The sequence below is a fragment of the Phacochoerus africanus genome, chromosome 10 (assembly GCF_016906955.1).
Source record: "Phacochoerus africanus isolate WHEZ1 chromosome 10, ROS_Pafr_v1, whole genome shotgun sequence".
Lineage (NCBI taxonomy): Eukaryota > Metazoa > Chordata > Mammalia > Artiodactyla > Suidae > Phacochoerus > Phacochoerus africanus.
Genome location: NC_062553.1, coordinates 955,368 through 980,420, shown reverse-complemented (window position 1 = coordinate 980,420; position 25,053 = coordinate 955,368). Strand labels below are relative to the sequence as shown.

The 25,053-nt window shown below is 56.9% G+C and overlaps 1 protein-coding gene across 7 annotated transcripts in view; it reads right to left on the bottom strand.

Moving 5' to 3' along the window:
• Positions 1-25,053, bottom strand: part of NSD2 (nuclear receptor binding SET domain protein 2) — a 77,801-nt gene that overhangs the window by 33,322 nt on the left and 19,426 nt on the right. For 5 of the 7 annotated variants that reach the window (XR_007137431.1, XR_007137432.1, XM_047798317.1 and 2 more), the window contains exons 1-5: positions 19,557-19,892; positions 18,754-19,380; positions 16,396-16,558; positions 6,722-6,888; positions 5,791-6,252 (exon numbers count right to left, since the gene is read on the bottom strand). Coding sequence is in view for 5 of the 7 variants with exons in the window: in XM_047798317.1 (XP_047654273.1) it covers positions 5,791-6,252; positions 6,722-6,888; positions 16,396-16,558; positions 18,754-19,380; positions 19,557-19,877 (1,740 nt within the window). In the remaining 2 variants the exon portion in view is untranslated. Of the gene's footprint in view, positions 1-5,790; positions 6,253-6,721; positions 6,889-16,395; positions 16,559-18,753; positions 19,381-19,556; positions 19,893-25,053 lie in introns of those variants that run through there. The other 2 variants (XM_047798319.1, XM_047798320.1) reach the window with 1 other exon arrangement.

The window sequence follows — 25,053 nt, the reverse complement described above, 5'->3', positions numbered from 1 at the left end:
ATTCCCACCAACAGTGCAGGCGGGTCCCTTTTCTCCACAAGCCCCTCCAGCACTTGCTATTTGGGGACTTACTCACGATGGCCGTTCTGACTGGGGTGTGAGGTGGTCCCCGCGGTGGTCTTGATTTCACGTCTCTAAGAGTCAGGGACGTCGAGCATTTTTTCATGTGTCTATTGGTCGTCTGTGTATCTTCTCTGGAGAAATGTCTCTTCAGGTCTTTTGCTCATGTTTCAGTTGGGCTGTTGGCTTTTTTGCTGTTGAGTTGTACAAGTTGCTTGTATATTTTAGAGATTAAACCCTTATCAGTTGCATCATTTGAAAACACTTTCTCCCATTCTGTAAGTTGCCTATTTATTTATTTATTTTATGGTTTCCTTTGCTGTGCAAAAGCTTGTCAGTTTGATTGGGTCCCATTGGTTTTTACTTTATTTTTATTTTTTTTGTCTTTTGTCTTTTTAGGGCCACACCCATGGCATATGGCGGTTCCCAGGCGAGGGGTCTAATCAAGAGCTGTAGCTGCCGGCCTCCACCACAACTCAAGGCAACACCGGATCCTTAACCCACTGGGCGAAGCCAGGGATCAAACCCGAAACCTCATGGGTCCTAGTCGGATTCGTTTCCGCTGTGCCATGAAGGAAACCCCCTGTTAGTTTATTTTTTGCTTTTATTTCTGTTGCCTCGGGAGACTGTGCTGGCACAACATTTGCACGGTTGATGGGAGAGAACGTTTTGCCCGTGTTCTCTCCTGGGAGTTTGAGGGTCTTGTCTTACGTTGAAGTCTTTAAGCCACGCTGAGTTTCTTTGTGGGCAGATGGTGTGAGGGTGTGTTCCAGTGTCACTGACTTACCAGGCAGCGGCCCAGTTTTCTCAGCCTCACTTGCTGAAAAGGCTGGCTCTTTCCCATCTTACGTTCTCGCCTCCTTTGTCGAAGATGAACTGACCGTAGGTGCCTGGGTTTGTGGAGCCCTGGTCTCCTGCAGGACAGGCAGGGTGCTCCCGTCTGTACAAGCGAGGGTGGACCTGACGCGTTTGAATGTTGAAAACAACCTGAGAAAACACTCCCTGGCATGTAAAGAAGAGGGAACGCAAGCCTCAGCGCCCACCGCAGTCCCCTGGGAAGCCGGCCGCAGGCACTCAGGCCCACGTCCTGTGGGGCTCCCTCTGCCCTCCAGCAGCAGAGCTGCGGAAGCGCCCAGGCCCTGGCAGTTTCACGTGAACACCCCGGGCCCACCCCTCACGCCTGCCTGCTGCCCCCTCTCAGCCCAGCCTGCCTGCCTGCCACCCAGCCCCACCCAGCGCTTCAGGCATAGACAGAGGCTCTGAGACGCCTGCAGTGAAGGGTTCTGGGCAAAGGTTTGGGTTCAAGGGCCCTTGCTCGCCCCGAGACCCCAGAGCACAGCACATCCATTGTGGCTGCTGCCTCCTTGTCACCCGACCCAGACCACAGTGTCCCTGGTCAGAATCAAGTAAACGTGTCCACAGCCACCTCCTCAAACGGGACGCCCAGCTGCCCGGGAGCCACCCTTCCCCTGCACCTAACCGGCGCCAGGCTGGCCCGCTCCCCTCCTGCAGGTCCCACTCCCCTAGCGCTCCCTCAGGTCCATCCACAGCCGAGGTCCCCACCCCACAAGGTCCCCCCTCCAGGAGAGGGAGCACAGCCCAGTCCCGCCTGGGGAGACGCCTGTCACCCCACGAGCCCGGACCTGAGGCAGACTGGGCCCTGCCCGCAGACAGCCTCCTCCGCAGGCACGGCCTGCGTCCCTGCACAGGTCCCCGGAGTCAGGACGGGCGCCCCGGCAGCAGCCGCCCCCATCCGGGGCGCCCACACTTGTGCTCTCGGTCCCCCACCCACACGGCGCCCACGGGCGGAGGAAGCATGCTCGCCGTTATCGTGGGTTGAGGGACCAAGCCACAACCGTCCCCCGACACCTGTGTGGCCACAGGTGCCACCCTGTGCCCACGCTTCGGGTCAGCTCCCGGTCCTACTACTTGCCTGTGGCCCCAGCCTGGAGCTCGGCACAGCCAGCGCTAAGCCAGGGCCGGCGAGGCCCGCCTCGGACACACAGCGGCGCCAAGAGCGGCTGCCCCAGTGTCTTCAGCGAACCCTCTCCGACGTAGGAGAGCGTGGAGGCCCGAGGTCCCCCGGCGGCCACACCGGCGAAACGCCAGCCGCGCGCCGAGGCTCCACCTGCCCCTCGCAACCGCGCCCTACCCTCCACGCACAGCGGGCGCCGCGCCCCCCCCCCCCCCAAGAGCACATGCCCGCCCCACCCTCGGGCCTCCTGACGGAGCAGCACTCGCGGCGCGGCATGGTGGCACAACTGCCAGGTCCAGGGCTCCAGGCCTCCGCCCTGGCCGTGTGTGGACTGCATGTGGGGGGCGGGGGGGGGCGGTCTCTGGGCTGGGAGGACCCCCAGCAGCCCCGCAGACAGGCCCCCTGCCGCGCCACGCACATGCAGTCCCAGCTGAGCCCTTCCCCGTGACCTCTGAGACCCGAGGCAGGGCCCGCTAAGCTGCTCCCCTACCCCCGACCCAGAGAAATAATCAATGCGTGCTGTCAGGAGCCTCTGAGCCCAGAGGTGACTTGTACAGCCACAGACACCTCACACAAACTTGTGTACAGAGGAGTTCCTGTCGTGGCTCAGCAGCAAAGAGCCTGACTGGCATCCATGAGGACAGAGGTTCGGTCCCTGCCCTTGCTCAGTGGGTTGAGGATCCGGCGTCACCAGGAGCTGTGGTGTGGGTCGCAGACGCGGCTTGGATCCCGCGTTGCTGTGGCTGTGGTGTAGGCGGGCGGCTACAGCTCCCATTCGACTCCTAGCCTGGGAACCTCCATATGCCGCCGGTGCAGCCCCAAAAAGACAAGGGGAAAAAAAAGAACAGGCAAAGAACATGCTAGAGCAATCCCCTCCCAGCGACAACAATCAGCAAACCAAGCAGCACCGAAGCAGACAGGAGGGCTGCCCACGGCCTCCCGGCAGGCGTCTGTGCTAAGGCGGCACTGCCTGGGGCTCAGTGTCTGGCGCGGAACGCGGCCCACCCACCGTCTGCAGGGATGCGCACGGTGACCGAAGCCGGGTGTGAGCTGCAGGGCTCTGCGTGCACGGTGGCCCCACGGGGCCCCTTCGGTGCTGGCTCCTCGGTCCTCTCGGAAGCAACAAGCTCCTGTTTGTCCGTGACACACACTTTGGTGCGAGAGGGCGGAGAGCAGTCTGGGTCCCCCAAGGCAAAAACGGCAGCCTTTGGAAAGCGGTCTGAATGCTCTCCCATCATTTCACACGAGCAAGCGGTGTGCCTGCGGCGACACGGACGAGGAAGAGGCCGGACCAGGGCGGCGGGTTCCGCACTGTCCTGGCCTCGCCCCCTTCCAAAGCCGAGAGCAGCGCTCCTGGCCACGTAGCCTCGCCCTCAGCAGGCGCCACGAGGCAAGGGCGCTGCTCGGGGCCGGGGTCTCCAGGCCCCGGAGCTCCACAGGGACTCGGGCCAGATGCGGCAAGCAGGCCACACTCACCGGGGGGGGGGGGGGGCCTCCTCAGACTCCACCTGGGTGACACTAGGTGATAGGACCTGCAACCCCGCAGAGCGGGCTCTCCTCCGGGACGCAGAGGAGGCCCCCTGAGCTGCTGCCTAGGGTTGTGCCGTCTGCCATTCTGCGAACGACTTTTTGCAGCTTCAAACGCGGTGCTGTCCCCTTGGATGCAAGGGGGAAGCTTTCCTTGGGTGGCTGCCCTGGCCTGCAGTTACCAGACCGAGAGCACGTGCGTCCTCCACGCCACCAGGCGCCGCCAAATCCCTCCTGAGATGCGGCGGGAGGGACGACGCCCCGGCCCTGGACAGTGGGGCCTCGCCTCGCCTCCAAAGGCGTGCGGCTGGGCCTCCTCGCCGCCCCTGGCCGTGGCACCATGACACGGGGTTCCCTGGCCGACCCGGGCTCACAGCCTCTCCGCGGGGACGCACTGGCCAGCCGGGCTCTTCTGCAAAGAGTCATTGTCACGGCCTTTCCCCGCTTCCTTCAGGACTGTGTGAGCCCGTCCCTTCGTCTTAACCCAGCTCTGTACCGTCTGTCGTCTGTCTGGCCTACGAAATCCTCCCGAAGTGACAAAGTTCTCCCATGCGGCCAGGTTCTGAAATCACCAGTGTGGTCGCAGGGCCTGTCCCGAGCAGCCAGCCCACTCCGCTGGCCGGCAGCCCTTTCTCATCTGCTTCCACGGGCTCGAGAGTCGGCTCCGGGTTCCGCTCTGGGCAGTGCCACCGTTCTCAGTTACAGAACCCCCTCTGCGGTGGGCGAGGCTGCAGGCCAAGCTTCACTTCAAACACACCTATGTTCGCTTCCGCTTGAAAAAGCAAAGACTTACTTCCTGGAGTTCCCGTTGCGGCCGCAGCGGAAACGAATCTGACTAGGAACCGTGAGGTTGCAGGTTCGATCCCTGGCCTCCCTCAGTGGGTTAAGGATCCGCCGTTGCCATGAGCTGTGGTGTAGGCTGCTGGGGCTGTGGCGTAGGCCGGTGGCTACAGCTCCAATCAGACTGCTACCCAGGAACCTCCACATGCTGCAGGTGCGGACCAAAAAGAAAGGCAAAGACTTCCTGCTGGCAGGCGTATGAGGACGACACAGGATTTACAGTGTAACCCAGGGAGAGATGACAATTTCAACTTCAGAATACTGAGCCTTCCTGTAACGTGTCTGTAACACCTCTGTGTAGGTCTGCTAAAACATCAGTCTCTTTCCTCCAAAGTTACACATGTTTTGTTGTATTTATTCCTTGATATCTCATGTATTTGATGCTATCACAGAAGCTCTTTTTAACATTCCACTTGCTCTCTGCCGCTGTTCGTGTGTGCTCATCTTACTTCTACCAGTGCCAGGCACCTCTTCCCAAGGCTAAATATTTTCCGCAGACTCTCCAGAGTTTTCCGCCTGGACCTCCGCCAGCAGGGACAGCTCCCCTCCTCGTTTGCAGTCAGGCACCTCGTCCGCCTCCTCCTCTGCAGCAGCAGCGGCACCCGCACAGCCGTGCCAGCCCTGCCTCGTCCATGACTCAAGAGACGACACCTCCGGTTTCGGGAGTAAGTGCCGTCTGCCTGAAGTTTCTGACAGACACCCTTCGCAGGCTGAAGGAAGCTCGCTTGCTAACCTGTATCGAAAAGCCATGCCACCTGCTGAGACCATCAGTTGGTCTGAAAGCGCGCATCGCACTAGCACACTTGCCAGCCTCACAGCGGCCTCCCATTCCTGAGAAAAGCCCCACCAACCCGCCGGCTCATTGTGAACACAACCAAAAACAGGGCCTGACCCCTTTCGCTCCTCACAATGAAATCAAACCTTTCGCTGTCCAGAGAGCCGGCTGCGCTACGAAAGTGACGAAGAGAATCACTCGGGAGTCGCTGTCCCTGGGGCACCGCGGCCCTCCGGCCCCGCCACCAGCGGCTGCCAGAGGGTCTGTGCGGGCGCGGGCGTCCGCAGGCAGCTCCAGAACGAGCTCCTGGGGAAGACGCTCCCTGGGCCAGACGCTCGGGATGTGGCCGAGCTTCCAGCAAAAGGCAGCCCCACAAAGGCCCCCTCCGGCCGCCCCCGCGTCTCCTCTCCAGGCCGGGAGGAGCACGGAGCAGCCCAGAGAGCAAGGACTAGCCGGCCTGGCCCCAGGGCTGAGACAGCCGCCCCCCGAGCCCCTCGCTCGGCACAGCCCGTGCTGCCGACGCTGAGAAAGCGGCCGTCAGCAGCGAAGGAGTGGCCCTCCCACGCAGAACCCCCCAGAAGGAACGCCACCTGGAACCCGCCCCGACACCGACCTCGTCCCTGTGCTTCCGACAGAAGACCAGAAACTGGGCGGCCGCGTCCCCCTTCCGGCTTCTCGGCGCGGAGGCCAGGGCCCTTCTCCGCCCGGGAGGAGACCCCACTCCTCTCCGGGGCGCGGCTTCCGCCGGCTTCTGAGGGGTGCCCTTCAGCGTCCCGGGGTCGCCGTCTGGGCTCTCGGCGGCGCTGCACAGCGTGGCTCGCCGCCTCCTCTTGACAGGCACGCCCTCCTCCGCCGCGGACAGGGGCTCGGCAGCAGCGGCTTCCAGGACTCCCGGGGGGCCCACGGCGACGCCGGCCTCCTTGGCCACGTGGGGGTTGAGGCGGAGCTGGTCTCCCACGTAGAGGAAGGTGAACTTGGCCTTCCGCTCCTCCACCGACATGCTCGCGGCCGCCTCCGCCTGGAGGATGCCCACGCCCCACTGGGCCCGCAGCTTCCCTGAGATAGGTTTTAACAGCTGGAGAGACAACAGGTACACATGGAAGTTAACCCATTTTACAGAGGGACCCTCTTGAGAATTTCTGGTAAATTCAGAAATCAAGAACTACAAAAGCCAATTAACTTGAAGGTTTTAGAGTTCATGCCAGTATAACTCGGCTATTTCTTTAAGCTAGGAAGCGATTCTAATGAAACTAATATACGTTTCCAATATTACAGAGGTATTTATAGATCTATATCTATAAAGGAAAACAAGAATTATAAAACGAATTCTCTCTGGGAGTCGTCAAAGGAGTAAAAAGGACAAGCCGTGTCTCTAAAGAAACTTGCCGTGTTGCACGACACAGAAAACTTGGCAGAAGCAAACAATGACAGACATAAGAAGCCATTACAATACTTTAAGCAACCACAAGTTCAAAACAAGGTAAATAATTAAGAATAAAAATAAAAGTTTTGGTCTAAAATTGTACTTAAGGAACAGCTATCACCTTAATTTTCTCAGCTTTCGTGGGTGCCTGCTTGGCACTTTCCTGGCATAATTTTTCAAACTGTCCTTCTCCTTCAAAAGCTACAAGGCTCTTCTCAAATATCCAAGCTCTTTCTGGGGCATCACCAAAGAACTGTACGTGATACTGGCGGGCACTCTTTTTCTGACCTAGTTTTTAAAATAAAACGTTAGAACTTCGAAGTTAGAATTTGGGATGAAATAAGGCAAATCTATTAATAATTACTGATATAAAGTTAGGAGCTGCTTTGAAGGTTTTTACTTGATGCTGTTGGAATCCGTTAACCTCAAATACACCCTGCTCATTTCTCCCCACCACGCTCCGCGCCGCAAAGGGGGAGGCCTCTACGAGACACGATGGGGTTCCACACCGAGCGGGAAGGCTGTCCACCAGAGGCCCTGCTCACAGCCTCCTTCCAAGATCCACCCAAGATCCCCAATCCATAGGGCAAGCGCACAGGAGCAGAGCGCCAGTCAACAGAGAAGGGACCAGGCAGCAGTGAGGGGACACAGGCTGCTGTCGACGGCCTGGGTTCAAGTCCCAGCCCTCCCACGGACCAGCTGGGTGGGTGGCCATGGGCCGGCCACTCCTCACAGTGCCCAGAGGGGCATGAGGGCAGCCATGAGGCCACCGAGTCACCCTCAGGGGGCCAACTGCTCCTACCCTCAGCAGGAAAGAAGTCACGGCTAACAGCCCAGGCCGACGGAACCAGAGTGGGGAAAACCCAAAAGACTTGGTCCCAAAACCCAAAAGACTCGGCTGGGGTAGAGCGAGGCTGAAAACGTCGGTTCAAAGGTCAGATCTCTGTGCCAAGTTGCGGAGAAAGAGGGCTCTCCCCTGGGGAGCTGCTAGTCCCTGCCCCCGCATACAGGATGAAAGCCACAACACACCGCAGAGGCAAACCTCTCCACCAACACTTGTGGAGAGTCCCCCAACCAAGGGACCCACGTCCAGCCAGACCCTCTAGGACAGGCTAACGGTCTCCACCCCAGCTGCAGGTGGCCCTGAGTTCGGCCTCCCGGACGCGAGCCCAGCACCCGAGAAACCTCAGGCGTGAATGTTTCCAAGATATACAGAAACCAACAGTCTGCAGAGCCAGGCACGATGGCAGGAAGAGATGACACTCGTCCAAGAAGGACTCCAGTTTGCTAGGAGAGGAGAACAAAGAAAGAGAACGTGCTACAGAAACATTAAAACACAATCAGGAAAATGAAACTCAGAGGAGTTCCTGCCGTGGCGCAGCAGGTTAAGGATGCAACTACATTGGGTCAGGTCACGGTGGAGGCACAGGTTCAATCCCTGGATGGGTGCAATGGGTTAAAGGATCCAGCGATGCTACATTTGTGGCGTAAGCTGCTGCTGTGCTTGATTCAATCCGGGGCCCAGGACCTTCCCTGTGCTGTAGGTGTGGCCACCAAAAAAAAAAAAAAAAAAAAAACCCAAAAAACCCAAACCTTCAATAAGAAAGCTTGGACGAAAAGTTAGGAAATCTCCCAGAAAGAAAAAAGTTAAAATGAAAACTATTTACTCCCCAAGGAAACCTACAGGATCAGTCTGGGAGGTGTATGGCCCAGACAGAGAGGGAGAGGCAGGGGCCAGCAGTTCGAGAGCCCGTCTCAGAACTGGAACAGCCTAAGCGCGCCGCCAGCACCGCCAGCGGGGCACACCTGTGTGCCAGTCAAGCTCCTAGGGCGGGCAGAGAACAGCTTCCACATTAATGGAACGAGACACAGAGGGCAAAGTGCCTCGAGAGCCACGCTGGGCTGCTAGAAGGAAACAGGGCAATACCTTCAACTCGTGAGAATCATTTTCAACATAAAATTCTATACCCACCCACACCACTACCCAAGGGTGAGGACAGAGAAGCGGCATCCTGAGAACCACCTCCCGCACAGGCTTTCGTAGGATGCCAACAACCTACTCCACAAAGAGAAATGCTGTCCAGGAAGAAGCACAAGGCGGAACCACAGAGAGCGCGTGACTCGGGAAAGCGCCTTGAAAGAGTGCGCGGCCGGTGAGACAGTGAAGCGGGGCCCCGAGGGGAGGGGAGATGAGAGACGTCCTCCCACGAGTCGGAGCTGCAGGGAAAAGGGGTCACGACTGAGATCCAAGAAGCAGAAAAGGAAAGTGGGAATCGAACACAGGCGTTCATTTTTTCCCCCAATCAGAGAAACTGACTACATCACAAGAGGAGTTTCCGGTTTGGTTTGGTTTGGTTTGGTTTGGTTTGGTTTCTTTCTAGGGCCGCTCCTGTGGCATGTGGAGGTTCCCAGGCTAGGGGTCAAATCGGAGCTGTAGCTGCCGGCCTGCACCATAGCCGCAGCTGCTCGGGATCTCAGCTGTGTCTGCGACCTGCACCACAGCTCACAGCAACACCGGATCCCTGACCCATTGATCGAGGCCAGGGATTGAACCTGTGTCCTCATGGATACGAGTCAGATTTGTTTCCACTACACCCCAATGGGAACTCCCCATAGGATGAGTTTTAAGAAGAGAGAAGTAAATTCTTCAAAAGAATTAAAGCTGGGGGTTCCCATCGTGGCTCAGCTAAAACAAATCTGACTAGCACCTATGAAGAGGCAGGTTCGATCCCTGGCCTCATTCAGTGGGATAAGGATCCGGCGTTGCCGTGAGCTGTGGTGTAGGCTGCAGACGCGGCTGGAGCCCCCATGGCTGTGGCTGTGGTGTAGGCCGGCATCTGTAGCTCTGAGTGGACCCCTGGCCTGGGAACCTCCATATGCCGGGGGTAGGGCCCTAAAAAGCAATAAAAGTAGAAATAAAAAAATAATAAAAACACTGAGTTAATTACATGGGCAGGACAGAAAGGAAAGAAATAGGAAACAACTGAAGAGCCCCATCTTCATTTTCCATAATGAATGCTCAGTGGGTTAAGGATCTGGTGTCGCCGTGAGCTGTGGTGTAGGTCGCAGACACGGCTCAGATCCCGCGTTGCTGTGGCTGTGGTGTAGGCCAGAGCAGCTATGGCTCTGATTTGACCCCTAGCCCGGGAACCTCCATATGTTGCGGGAAGAAGCCCTAGAAAAGACAGAAAAAAAAAAAGAAAAAAAGAAAAGAAAAGGTCAACAGAAAATATCTAAATGATCAATCCAAAAAAAGTAGGTAAAAGTGGAAAAACGTGCTGAAAGTCGAGTTCCCTCTGCGGGGAGGGGTCTGCTGTTCCCCAGCAACCTCTAAGCACAACGTGACTTGCTTCTAAGTGTGCCTATTTCTTTCACTGTAAAATAGCTAAAACTGAAAAATGTGTTGAGATTTGCGACTTCTTCCATTATTCTAATACTTTGAAAGAAATTCCTCAGGTCATAAAAGGGAACACAGACATATGTTATCATATTTGCATAATGAAAAAAATCTTACGGTACATATGAGGAAATAATATGAACATAATTACTTTTTACAATAAACAGTCAGTGATACAGAAAAATGCTCCTTACATGTCAGCTGGAAAAATGCAGAGGAGAATGTGACAGGCTGACCTCAAGTTTACAAAATTAATTTAACATTTTTGAAGTTCCTTCTTGTGCAAAAACTTGGTAACAAATGTAACCCAATTTTCTCATATTTTGAAGGTTTTCCTAACCCATGTGAGTTTTATTTTGGTCCAAGCTGAGAGGTGACTCACCGACTGACCTGCCACCGTCATTCACTGACAGCCCCAGCCCCAGTTATGAGGGCTCCCTGTGCTGACCTCTGAGGCCCATTCTTCACCGGGTGGTGAGAAAAGACTCCCGAGGCCCCGCCCACACCCCTCCCACGAGAACTTGACCCTGCCCGTGACTCGGGTACCTGAGGGGGGGCCGCCGTGCTCCTCGCCATCACAGCCCGTCCAACACACGGCGGCCCCTGGCGCCCTGGGCTAGACTGAGCCAGTCTCTTCATACTCTGTGGGGCCTCTGAGCTGACAACAACCGTCCACGTGCAGAGTGGACCCACAAAGAGACACGGCTGCCTCGGCGCTGAAGCTCCAGAGAGGAGGAGAAGTCGCAGGGATGCAGGCGAGGCTGGGGCTCCCCGGAGGACAGAGCTCAGAGACAAGAGCAGAGTTCCGTGGGAAAGCAGGAACCCGGGCACCATGCTGAGCTTCTCTGTTCAGTCCTTGGGGGTCACCAGAACCCCGAAATAGGAAAAGCAGACACTGACAAACTTTCAAGTAGAAAAAGGTATATCCCTTATCACAGTGAGTGGTCTTCACACACCTCCCCCTGCGGCTGAGAGAACAGCAGAAAGGAAATACATCATCCAAGCACTGTGGAAAATAGTACGGAGAACAGAAAACGACCACATATGACCCAGCTGTCCCACTCCTGGGCTACAGCCAGACAGAACTTTCCTTGAAAAAGACCCACGCACCCGTATGTCCACCGCAGCGCTATTCGCCACAGCCAAGACCTGGAAACAACCCACGTGTCCATCGACAGATGAACGGATTAAAGAAGAGGTGGTACAAACACACAATGGAATACGGCTCAGCCATCAAAGAGAACGAGCTAATGCCCTTTGCAGCAACATGGACGGAGCGAGAGACTCTCATACGGAGTGAAGTCAGTCAGAAAGAGAAAGGCAAACACCACATGATGTCACTCGTATCTGGACTCTAGTATGTGGCACAGATGAACCTTTCCAGAAAAGAAAGCCGTGGACTCGGAGAACAGACGTGTGGAAGCCAAGGGCGAGGGGGAGGGAGTGGGGTGAACTGGGAATCTGGGGTGTTCGGAGAGGCAAGCCACGGCCTTTGGAACGGACAAGCAACGAGATCCTGCTGGGAACCCTACCCAGTCTCCCGTGATGGAGCATGACGGAGGACAGTGGGAGAAAAAGAATGTCTGTGTGTGTGTGACTGGGTCACTTTGCCGTACGGTAGAAAACTGACAGGACACGGGAAACCAACAATAATGGGGAAAATAAAAATCATTTAAAAAAAAAAAAAAAAGGAGTTCCCATCGAGGCACAGCCGTTAACAAATCCAACTAGGAACCATGAGGTTGAGGGTTCGATCCCTGGCCTTGCCTAGTGGGTTACGGATCCGGTGTTGCCGTGAGCTGTGGTGTAGGTCACAGACATGGCTCAGATCCTGCGTTGCTGTGGCTGTGGTGTAGCCTGGCACCTGTAGCTATGATTTGACCCCTAGCCTGAGAACCTCCATATGCCACGGGCGTGGCCCTTAAAAAAAAAAAAGGGAATAAATCACATTATACTATAAATAACCCGAAAAATGAGAAAGCCGGATTACTGAAATACTTTTAGAAAATGCTGGAATTCAGAAATAAAGCAATGAGGGTCCCTTCCATAACAAAGAAAAGGTGAAGCACAAAATTTCCACACCAGAAGGTTACTTGATCAACACCCCTGGTGTCTAAGGAGAAGCCCAGCAGGACCAGTTGTGCCCGGGCGATGGTGGTGTCCCCAGATCAAGACAGGTCAGCTCTTCCCGGCACGAAACCCAGAGCACACTCATCCTGACTCCAACTCAAGGGTCAGGCTTCTGAGCTGCTGCTTCCTCCATCCTGAAGCCGGGCACCTGAAGTCGCCAAGGTTAAGCTCTGCCGCTACAAATCACAGTTCGTTTTCAAAGGAAACCTCAGCTCTCCAAAAGCCTAGGCTGACCTGCAGCTTGTGAGCTGTGCTCTCTTCTGCATGTACATTACACTTCAATTCTTTCCACGTCACTTTTATTTTTTTTTTTCTCCGCGCCAGATGCAGACGCTCCCAGGCCAGGGACTGAACCCTCGCCACAGCAGCAACCTGAGTCGCTGCAGGGACAGTGCTGGATCCTTAACCTGCTGCACCAAGGAACTCCTACACTTCAATTCAAGCTTAAGCGCATTATACTGATCCAGTTTCAGGTGGGTCTATAATCCCAGGCATGAGAAATAAAGAGAAGGACAAACACAAAGGCGGGCAGGGAGGGAGGGAGGGAGGGAGTCTGGGCTGGGAACAGGGGACAGGGTGAAGGAGGTACATCTTAGAGAAAAACATAGTTCTTGCTTCCCAAGACCCCATGCTCAACCAGCTTCAGGCCAGAAGGCCGCCCTCCTTCCTGGCCCCCTCTTTCCCCAGCAAGGAGGCTAAGCCCCTAAAGCAGGCCCAGCACTCCCATCACTCCCACTCCAGGTTCTGCCTGCCCAGTGCTGGCATCGCATGTGCCCAGAGCTCCACTGGGAGCTGGGACCAGCCCTGCCTGGAAACCTGCCTCACCCCCTAGACGCCTCTGCTCCCCACGGCCATGGACGCACCCAGAGCCCAGACCCAGCTTCCCGAAACTGACTCTACTCAAAGAACCCCGATGTCCTCTGAGAAACGGCTGATTCCAGGACTAGGGCAAAGGCAGTGCCAAACGAGCCCAAGCACCTTTGGTTGGGCCACGTCTAAGGAAGTGTGCAAAGGCGGCTGGGACGAGTCAGAAGCACTCGGCTGACAGGGACTTCGTGGGCTCCCACCGGCCAGATCTAGGACAATTTGAACCTTAAGAGGAGTGAGCTCACTTTCACAGAGAAATGCCAGCTACTTAAACGTGGAAAGCTGGATAAAAATGGACAGCTGCCATTTGATCGGCCAGTGGCTCCTCAAGGAGGCTCACTCCAGGGAGCAGGGCTGCTGGGGAGCCCGGTCCCAAGCACGGGCTGGGGCCACAGGCCCCTCACCAAGGACAAAAGGGGCCATGCCTTCCCACTGGAGAACTCTGGGCCTCCACCTCCTGGGGTGTGCGCCAGATGCCACCCCCATGTTCTCCCAGGTCCCTCTGACCCCTTTTCCGTCCAAAGCTCATCTGGATCTCACCCCAGCTGGAAGGCATTCACCCCGGCTCTCTCTCCTAAATTGCTTTTCAAATGCACACTACCAGAATTTCCATAGTGACTCAGCAATAACAAACCCGACAAGTATCCATAAGGACATGGGTTTGATCCCTGGCCCTGCTCAGTAGGTTAAGGATCCAGCATTGCTGTGCACTGTGGTGCAGGCCAGCAGCTGCAGCTCTGATTTGACCCCTAGCCTGGAAAATTCCACATGCTGTGGGTGCAGCCCAAAAAAGCAAAAAAAAAAAAAAAAAAGATCCCCTGCACATCATCAGTCTTCTGAGGTTGATCTGTGCCTTCACAGGCCCCCCTCCATCCCCTGCACCCCAAAACAATCCCTGGAGAAGCACACGACTGGGCTACACCCCTCTTCCAAGAAGGCCTGCAGCGAAGGGCCAAGTGTGAGCCCTTTCCCACCAGAAGACAGCACAGTACTCCCGTCTGGCCTTGTGGACAGAGTCTGACCGTAAGGCCAGAGCAGCCAAGAACAGGGCTCGGCCGGAGAAGGCTGCTCTGGACCGTGGTGGCTAGAAAGGACCCGGCAGCCAAACGCAGCCCAGGCCCCAATGTGACCTTGGGGTGAAGGAAAAAAAAGTGGAGGGGCATCTGGACAAGGACACCAGGAGGGATAAAGTTACTGGCCCAGTGCTTCCTGCTGCGTGGGCTGCTGCCCTTGTTCTCAGAAGCCCCCACTGACACACACAGGGTGACGTGCTGGCAAGTTCACCGTCTGCATTTATAGGGTTGCCGGGGTTCCCGCTATGGTGCAACGGGATCAGCTGCATCGATCGCTCCAGCGCGGAGACGCAGGTTTGACCCCTGGCCCAGCACAGTGGGTGAAGGATCCCGTGATGTCACCGCTGTGGCACAGGTCACAACTGTGGCTTGAATCTGACCCCTGGCCCAGGAACTCCATATCCCGTGGAGTGGCCAAAAAAGAAAAAAATAAAACTAAAAAATAGAGTTGGGATGATGAAACTCAGTAGCTCCAACAAAGAGACATTCAAAGACTCCTTCCGTTACAAAGGCCTGAGACACAAGGAGGTTCACAAAAACAAAGCAGAAATCCTGATACCAAGAAGGATCGCACGAGGTGCCACGTGCTCTGCAGGTAGGTAACCTGGCTGTCCTGAAGCCCGGGCCGGCTGCACTTGGCTTTGCTGTGCGGGGGACCTCGCAGCCCCTCACCGCCCCCAGCTGCTGAGGCAGAAGGCCCGCCCCAGGCACAGCAGGGCCGCACAGCTTCTGTCCTGGCTGGTACTTGTCTCATACTCTGACCAAGTCTAGATGCCTCGAGGGGGCATGTGGAAGCCCTGAAGCCCCTTGGAAGGGATGCCCTGATGCCCGCGGACGGTGCTAAATGTCCTCGGGGAGCCACAGCCAAGGCCAGCCCACAGGCCCCTGCAGCCACCAGGCCTGCAGAGCACGTGTGCTCACTGGGCCCTCAAGGCAGAGCCCCAGCCCCCAGGGCAGGAGGCCTGGCCAAGACTCAGGAGAGGTGCTCTTCACCCTGAAGCCATGGGGCCCAGGGAGGCACCCCTGCCAGTGGCGCCACCAGAGGCTGAGAGAGGCCAGGCGCTCACGCTCGGCCAGCCCACCGCGCCAGCCGCCCCGGCCTCTGGGGTGGCTCAGGGTGCGGAGGCACAAACTTGCTCAGCTCCGACGCTGTCACCTTCCTCAAACCAAATTCAAACTTTGCTCTGGAAGAACTTCCCACAAGAATCTCAAACCACCTAATCTCTTGGTTTTTTTCCTCCAAAACCACGTGTTTTATGTGTTTCCTGAACTGACTGGTTATCGTTTCAACTGGGACTGGCCTGGCCCGTGGTGCCAGTGCACCGCATCCTCAGCACGTTCTGCCACGGTCCACGTGCTGACGGCCACCCCGCGGCTCAGGACACCGAACCTGGGCGGCGCCTCTGTTCTTCCCACAGACCTCGTCCACCGGGACATTTTAGAACGCAAGCTCACTTCTGAAAATCATGTTGACATACGCAATCGCTGTGTATCTAAGTAATAAAGACATTTATCATGAAACCTGAAAAGCAAAAACAAAGACAAAAACAAAACCTGAAAAGCAATACAAGGTAAAGACCGTCTCTGTTCACACTAATTTACTCCAATAAAGTACATATCCGAATTGGACACACACAGAAAGGGCAGGAGCTCCCACTGCGGCACAGCGGGTTAAGATCCAACATTGTCTCTGTGGTGGCGGGGGTTTGATCCCTGGCCCAGTGCACTGGATTAAGGATCTGGCATTGCCACAGCTGTGGCGTGGATTTGAACCCTGGCCCAGGTATCCAATGTGCCATTCCATATGCCGCGAGTGCAGCCAAAAACAAGAAAAAGGAAAGACAATGCGTCATATCTGAACTCTAGGCAACATCTGGAAGATGAATCACAGTAAACTTAACACCCCCCCAACCCAATTCAAAGGCTGTATAAACGGCCGATAAGCACATGAATAGACACTCGGCATCCCTAACCACTAGGGAAAAGCAAGTCCAAACTCAGACGGGGACAGGAAGCAGAAGGCATCCCTCCTCCCCCGGGGCCAGGACTTGCTAATTAATAGGGGCAGCATTTCAGATCAACAGGATGAAAAGGACTCTGGGTGTGGACGGTGGTGATGGCTGCAGAGCAAGGTCACTGCATTACACACTACTCACTGTGCACATAAAAATGATGACAGGTGAATTTCACATCTTCCTATTTTAACACAATCGAAGAAGGAAAGAAGAGCCACAAGGGGCTATTTAAGAAAGACTGAGAAAGAAGTCTGGAGATGGGGGTGATGAAGGGCAAAGGAGGAAGAAGGCAAGACGGCCCGCAACGCAATACCTTTGAGTTTGGTGTAGCTGTGCAGCAGCGGGTCGGCAGAGACCATGCACGGCCACCAGGGGTAGCCGGACACCTTGGACCACACCAGATCCCCGACACTGTACTTCAGCAGCTGCTCTCTGTCTCTGCTGCTGTTTGGACAGGGGTCTTTCTCAGCTGGAACCTGAAAATGAACAGCAACAAAAGACACATCCAGCAGCTGGCCCTAAATCCAGCCTCGCGGCCACAGAAGACCAAGGATCAGCTAGAGGCTCAGCGCCGCGGGAGCGCACCTGTGCACCGGCACACCCCCCCGCATGCCCGCGCCCCTGAAAGGAACGTGCATCCCCCGACTGCTTTTTAGGCCACCTCATCGTTTGTCTCTTGCCCTTGGCCCACAGGTCAGCGAGCTCCTGGCACCCAGGGGGCCCGACGCCACCGAGACCTCTACACAAGGCTATTTCCTTGGCCTGGCAGCTGGTCTCTGACGGTGCTTTACTCACGGGTCAGAAACGAATTCCCCTGGAGCCCGAAATCCATACGCTGACCCTCCCGCGCCTTCTGAGCCCGAGTCTGACGGTCAGGTCTCTGGAGAGGTGCTGGGTGGCGAGGACACAGGGCCTGGCAGTGCGGTTCCGCTCCACCAGGCGCCATCCGCAGCCTGGGGCTCTCGCGGCCCGGGGCTCTCCATCGCAGCGCCCAGCCGGGGAGGAGGCCGAAGGCCCGGCATCCGGGGGCGGACACGGTCAGCGCGGCCCCTGGCCTCCCCCTAAGAGCGCTCCACCCGTGAGCAAATCACCGAACGTCCCTGGGCCTCGGCTTCCTCAGCTGTAGACCGCGGTGAAGGGCGCTCAACCCGCACGGTCGTGGCAGACGTCGGTGTGCGTGGCGGCGAGGGCCGGCAGAGCCGTCTGGGCGCACGCTCGTGAGCAGAGCGCTGGCACCCGGGTCACCCCACATCTCGCTTTCATGCTGACTGCCGTCTAGGCCACCTGGCGCCCCCGGCAGGATGAGGGATGGAGGTGGAGCGCCCCAGGCAGCTGGCAGAACCAGGGGGAACATGCTCCAGCCTCTTGCCCTACCAGAGGGAGGCTCCCCACGCGTGGGTGCTTCAGAAATCCATGGCGTCAGCCCAGGTTGCTAAACCAGGCTTTTAAACCATTTGCCATTATGATTCCACTAGTAAGAGCCCATAAGCACTCTAAAGACATTTTTTTTTGCCTTTTTTTTCTTTTTTTGGGGGGGGGGGGCTGCACCCGTGGCATATGGAGGTTCCCAGGCTAGGGGTCAAATCGGAGCTACAGCCGCCAGCCTACACCACAGTCACAGCCACATGGGATCCGAATTGCATCTGCAACCTACACCACAGCTCACGGCAGCACCGGATCCCCAACCCGCTGAGCGAGACCCAGGATCAAACCCACAACCTCATGGTTCCTAGTCAGACCTGTTTCCGCTGCGCCACAACAGGAGCTTCTCTAAGGATATTTTCTTAAACCTTCGAAGTTGTTCCTTACTTTAACTACTTCAAGGAAATTTAGGTCCTTTCCCTTTCTCTCTGTGGAATTGTAAACAAGATTTCTCGACTCCCATTTCACACCAACTACTCCCGCCGCAGTGATGAACTGGTCCGTCTGGTCTCAGCTGCCCTCTCCGCACTCCCACAGGCGGGTGCAAGCGCACCTGAAGGCCAAGCCCACCGGCCTCGCGGACCCTGCTAGTCCGGACCGCCAGCCCTGCTGAACACGCCCGGCCCCAGCTCCGCAGCCGAGGTCAAGGCTGCTCTAACACGCGGCAGCAGGAACCACCGCACTTGCCGTCTTAGGTGAGAGGGTTTCCGCCCCAGCCTCTGCCCAGCGCCGTCAAGTGCCCACAGGCTGGGCTCTGCGCCAGGAACGGAGAGCATGAAGGTGCGGGCACAGCCGCAACCCTGCAGGACCAGGGCTGGAGGAGCTCCGGGACTCAGAGCACCCCTGCACGGCGGGGCGTTGCCCCCGCCCCCCAGACGGTACCAAGGAGGCGCCTCCGCCGACCCCCCGCAGGCTGAAGAGCAGCTCTAGGGAGGACATGCGTGCAGACAGGAGAGCCTGAGGGTCCAGGGCTCTGGAACTGGCCAGACGTGGGTTCAGAAACTAGTTTCATCTTAAACACGGAGCTCCCCTCTCTAGGCCTCACCCCGGCTCAGCAGGCGGATGGGCGCGTCCCCGACTGTCACAGCCGGGGTGCCCAGCCGAGGCACACCCGTGGTGACTGTGCCCACCTCCCCGGCACCCCCCGCACACCAGGTGTCCTCACGGGCTTCTCCTGGGCATTGGAGCTGCGGGCCGCACACCCACCCCCCGCCCCCACCCCCCGGCCCCAGACGCAACTCCCAAGTACCTTCTCGTCGGAGGGGCTGGAGATCCCGGACGCCAGGGCTGCTTCGACAAGGCCCTGCTCCAGGAAGGGGTCACATTTGACGCTTCTCTTCCTAGTCCTCCTCGCCTTGTTTCCTGGCTTTTGTCCACCCTCTTCCGTCGGGGACACGGCGGCAGCGCCATCGCCACATATGGAAGACTCGAAGAGAGGCTTTCCATTCATGTACGTTTTGGTGATTTTCAGCTTGATCTCCGGAGAGCCGTTTTTGACAGGGGTGGTGTGAGGGGGGGTCCCCAGCCCCTTCACCTCCTGGGACTCAAAGCGCAGCCGGGCGTCGTGAGCGCCAGGCTCTCTGTTGAAGACGCGGGAGGTGAGGTCCTTCAGCTTCTCGGCCGGGATGAAGGGCAGCGCGTCGTGGCCGTTAAACTTCTGCACGACGCCCTCCTGCAGGCTGGCGGAGAGCTGGGCTTTGCTGAGGAACACGGAGCACTCGCGGCTCACGTCGCAGCTTGGCGCCTTCCCGTTCGGGCTGCCGAGGATCTCCGGGGCCTGCTTCATCCTCGCGCGCGGCACGGCCTTCCTTTGGGCCAGAGAGGGGGCTCTGCTGAGGCTGAACCCGCTCAGCCAGGCGCTCCCGTTCTCAGAGCACTGCGGTGTGAGAGAAACAAAGACAGACGCCACGGGTCAGTGCGCCACGGGAGGCGCGCGCACCAAGGGCGCCGTCGCGGGCGGGGTCTGGGCGCCGCGAGGCAACCGAGGGTGTTGATGTGACTCGGGCCACAGGAGACAGGTCTCCCTCGCGCGCTCTGGCTTAGTGGCCGCACCTGCGGCCCACGGACGTTCTCGGACCAGGGGCTGAGTCTGAGCCGCAGCGGCAGCAACGCCGGATCCTTTACCCACTGCGCGGGCCGGGCCCCGAACCCACGCCTCTCCAGCAGCCTGAGCTGCTGCCGTTGGATTCTTCGCCCACAGCGGGAACTCCAGGAGGCCGCTCTAATAATCGGCAAAAGGACAGGAGTCGCACAAGGAGAAGGGCAAAGGAGAGGGACAGGCATAGTTTTCAAGGGAGAGCCCAAGTCAGGCAAGGAGACTGAGGCACGTCGCCGCCGCCGCCGCCGCCGCACCGCGGGGCTGGGGACACCCATCAGCTGCTTGGGCAGCTGCTGCCCGAGCAGCTGACACAAGCCAGGCCCCTGCAAAGGCCGCGACAGCCCCTCCTGTCACAGTGCAGGAGGAGGTTCCCGGCCAGCAACGCTGAAAACCAGACCTTCCAGCGCCTGGCCCAGCACAGCTCCCGACGACAGCCGGGGGCCGGGGACAGAGGGCTCCAAGGGCTGAGGTCTCGCCCCACCTCACGCACTCCTCGCCCGCCCCTCCTCGGGCACAGCTAGAGCCCCAGGCTGGGAACACCTGGGGGGTGGCTCAGGACAGACCAGGCAGGTGCCCACACGCCTGGGAAGATGCCCGCCAAAGGTGTGCTCTGACACCCATGGATGAGAGCCCTTTGAGAGGGTGGCGGCCACCGCGTGGGCCCAGGGAGACGCTGAGGGCCGGTACCGCGGACGACCGTGGAGGGACAGCGCTATGCAGAGACAGGCAGCCGGCTGGAGATATGTGACTGTCACCACGTGGGAGCTGCCAGTGACACCTACTGGGGAGCCACGGATACAGCTGCCCATCTTCAAGGCACAGGACAGCCTCGCAACAGAACAATCACCTGGCAGAAAGTGCCAATGGTCAGAGGGCAGCACCAAGGAGCCCCCTGGGGGAGGGGCGACCCTAACCCCAGCGCCAGGCCAACCTCGCAAACCCTGGACTCTGCCCAGCGCCCCGCTGCGACTCACAGTTGTCCCCTAAAGGTTAGTCGGGTGGTTCCTAGTCCAGCTCTGAAGGCGCTGGGAGAGGCCAGGAGCGGGGCGCTCGGGAAAGGAAGGGGCTCAGAGGATGGCAGCAGGTGTGTGGGGACAAGGAAAACTCCCAAGAAGAGACAGCTGCCCCAGAGAAGCCCCTGAGCCTGTGCAAAACCGTTGCCCAGAACCCAGGCCCATCCATGCACGGGGTGGAGCCTCGCTTAGAAAATACTGAAGCCATACGGCAGAAATGGACAGAATATTCTATTTTTTTTTTTTTTTGGTCTTTTTGTCTTTTTCGGCCGCACCCATAGCATATGGAGGTTCTCAGGCTCGGGGTCGAATCGGAGCTACAGCTGCCTGCCTACACCCCAGCCACAGCCACGTGGAATCCGAGCCGTGTCTGCAACCTGCAACACAGCTCACGGCAACGCCGGATCCTTAACCCACTGAGCAAGGCCAGGGATCAAACCCGCAACCTCACGGTTCCTAGTCGGATTCGTTTCCGCTGCGCCACAACGGGAGCTCCGACAGAACATCCTAATCAACTATAATAAAAGAAATTTAAAAAGATAACTGAAGCAAGAGTCGGTCACTGGACAAAAAAAGCAACACACCTCTCTCAAGATCAAAACCACCCGTGAGGACGCTGCTGCCAAATGCGGAGAGAGGGGCTCCTGCCGTGGTGCCACAGGGTTGGCTGCATCTCTGCAGCACCAGGAGGCAGTTGTGACCCCTGGCCCCCCACAGTGGGTTATGGATCCAGCGTGGCTGGAGTGTAAGTCATGGACACGGCTCGGATCCCATGTTGCTGTGGCTGTGGTGTAGGCCGGCAGCTGCAGCTCCAATTCGATCCTTAGCCTGGGAACGTCCATATGCTGTGGGTATGGCTGCAAAAAGGGAAAAAAAAAAAAAAAAAAAAGCATATTAGGAGCTCCCGCTGTGGCGAAGCAGAAACGAATCCGACTAGGAACCATGAGGTTGCGGGTTTGATCCCTGGCCTCCCTCAGTGGGTTAAGGATCCGGAGTTGCTGTGAGCTGTGGTGTAGGTTGCAGACACGGCTCGGATCCCACATTGCTGTGGCTGCGATGTACACTGGCAGCAATAGCTCTGACTAGACCCCTAGCCTGGGAACCTTCACATGCCGCAGGTGTGGCCCTGAAAGGACAAAAGACAAAAAAAGAAAAAAAAAGCAATTAGATATAAGTCAGGAAACTTGAAATAGATGAGTAAAAATTCTTTAAAAAAAAAAAAACAAAAAACAGAGAAAACAGAAAAGGAAACCGAGCCCTCAGCGCTTACAGAAAAACATCCAAAGGGCTGGGTTCCCACCCCACCCAGGAGAGGAGGAAGAAAAAAATATTTGGGAAAAAATATCAGAAAAACTTCTAAGTTCAGTAATTTCCCAAATCTACAGATTCAAGAAACTCAGCCAATCTCAAGCACGATATACACAGAAGAACCCACACCCATGTGCACACAACCACAAGAAAAAAGGCTCGCTATGCGCAAAACAATGACATGGATGAGCATTCACTTCCCAGGAGAAACAAGCACCCCGTCGTGGCTTTAAAAGTAGGAAACTGGGAGTTCCCGTCATGGCGCAGTGGTTAACGAATCCGACTAGGAACCATGAGGTTGCGGGTTCGGTCCCTGCCCTTGCTCAGTGGGTTAACAATCCAGCGCTGCCGTGAGCTGTGGTGTAGGTTGCAGACGTGGCTCGGATCCTGCGTTGCTGCGGCTCTGGCGTAGGCTGGAGACTACAGCTCCGATTAGACCCCAAGCCTGGGAACCTCCATATGCCCCGGAGCGGCCCAAGAAATAGCAAAAAGACAAAAAAGTAGGAAACTGCGGAGTTCCCATCGTGGCGCAGCGGAAACGAACCCAACTAGTGCCCCTGAGGATGCGGGTTTGATCCCTGGCCTTGCTCGGCGGGTTGGGGGTCCGGCGCTGCCGTGAGCTGTGCTGTAGGTCGCAGTCGAGGATAGAGCTCTGATTCGGCCCCTAGCCTGGGAACGTCCACGTGCTGCAGGTGCAGCCCTAGAAGGAACGCCCCCCTCAAAAGAAAGAGGTAGAAAAGTGCCGAGAACAACAGGGCACACTGATATACCCACCGCTCCAAAATGCCAGTTTTTGGCATTTTGCTTCATGTGCTTCAAGTCCTTTTGACACAAAAGAAGGAAGACGTGCAGGCAGCAGCAATCAGCATTAAACACCTACCTGCAGTGCGGCTCCAGAGCTGACCGGGGAGGGGGGCAGCACCCCACAGGTCCCCAGGCTCACCCCAAAGGCTGCCCACCACCGGCCACAAGCCCTCAGCAGCGCCCCGGGCTTGCCGTTGCCCACGTCCAAGCGCTCAAAGGCCGAGGCCCCACTCCAGCTCCTGCCTCCCGGGGCCCCGGCCCGGGTGCCTGAGTCCCCGGGCGCAGTTCCACGGGCTGCCACAGAGGCACCCCACCACCAAGGATCGTGCGAGCTCCCTTGCAGGCCGCGGTGAGCACGCGGGACACAGCTGCACGGGGCATGTCCTAGCAGCGCTTGGCATCTCCCCCGCCGCTGACCCGGCACGCGTAGCTCAGCCGTGTCCTGTGCATCCCGCGAACACAGCGTGGCTGCCTGAGTTATCCCAGAACATAGAAAATGATGGGCGTTTCCCCAACAGGACATAAGGCTGGCAGAACTCTCATACCAAGACCAGAAAAATGAGTGCCAGAGAGCTAGAGTCCAAAGTCGGTATAACTGTCCAAAAGAAAAAAGACAAGACAGAGTGAATCAACCCCAGTCATCCCCACATTCGAACAGGAAGCCACGGCTACGGAGAGCCGACCCCCAGGGAACTCCACTAACACTCCGTCGCCATTTCCACCTCACAGGCGGCTTCGGGGGAAGGTGGCCAATTTCTCTTTCTTTTTCAGAAAAAACGAAGTTACACCTCCTAATTCAAAACAAGAAAGGACATCTCCAGGTCCAGAAATGAACAGGGAACAGCAATCAACCTTCGAGGGCACAGCTGCCCAGGGTGAGGACTGCGGGCAGCGAGCGCTGGGCCTGGCACTGCAGCCTCGCCACCGCTCAGCCCAGGGCTGGGCGCTCTGCAAAGGGCCGCCGGAGGCCCCTGGGGAACAGGGTCACCCTCAAGAACTCTACCTCGGGAGGCCGAGGCCCCCAACACTGAGCCCAGAGCCTTAAGAAAAGACAGGCCCAGAACGAGGGGTGCCGGCAGAGCCCCGAGCAGGCCCCCCGGGTGGCTCCACGGCCAGAGCTCGCCTGGGAGATGCCCTGCCGCAGGGAACGAGGAGACGGAGGCTCCGGCAGGGGGGCACCCCAGGGAGAGGCATGTGGCGATAAGAGGGGTCTTCTGCAGAACCAGAGCCGGGAACTATTTTTTTCATAACTTGTACATCTGGAAAAGGAAAAACCGGCACTGAAACACAGAAGTCAACGGGCAGACTCGACCCAACTCAATATGTGGGTAACAGATTAAAAAATAAATCTCAACAAATCACCCCAAGACATAGGACTGATAAAGAGACGAAAAATATTTAAGGGATTAAGAGATAACATTCATATCTCATTTTTTCAAAAATGTATAGAGTGCCTAAGATGTGCCAGACACTGAATTTTAGGTGCCAGAGTTACACTGAGCAAAATGGGATAAACAATACTCGGCCACCATGGCTGAAGCAGTAAGACCACGAAGGGGGAATACACGGGAAACAGATGCGAGAGAAGAAACAAAACTCTTGTTCTGCATAGATGGCCTGATCATCTATGCAGAACACTTGAAAGAATCAAAAAATTCCTGAAACTTATAATTAATTATACAAAGGCCACAGGATACCAGGCTAATAACATACAAAAGTCAATCCCTTCCCTATATCATGGCAATGAACAAGTAGAATTCAAAATTAAAAACACAGGGAGTTTCCGTCATGGCTCAGTGGAAACGTATCTGACTAGCATCCATGAGGACACAGGTTCGATCCCTGGCCTCCCTCAGTGGGTTAAGGATCCAGCGTTGCGTGAACTGTGGTGGAGGTCACGGATGCAGCTCGGGTCCCACCTTGCTGTGGCTGCGGTGTAGCTGGCGGCTCTGGCTCCAATTCGACCCCTAGCCTGGGAACCCCCATATGCTGCAGGTGCATCCCCAGAAAGCAAAAAAATATTAAAAACACAATATACATTGTGAAATTCAGGTTTGTGTACTATGAAAGGTGAAATACTTGGGCATAAATCTAACAAAACATGTATAAGGCCTACCCAAGGGAAACTACAGACCTCTGACGAAGGACCTGAGAGAGAAACCGCCAAAGTGGAAAGCCATCCTACGTTCTTGAACAGGTGGACTCAGTGCCATCCAGACGTCAGCTCCTCCTAACCTGATCTACCCCAGTCGAAGCTTCCGCAGGTTATTTTCTGGAGACTAACTAATTCTCAAGTTCAGCTGGGGCCCCACTGACCCCCAGACTT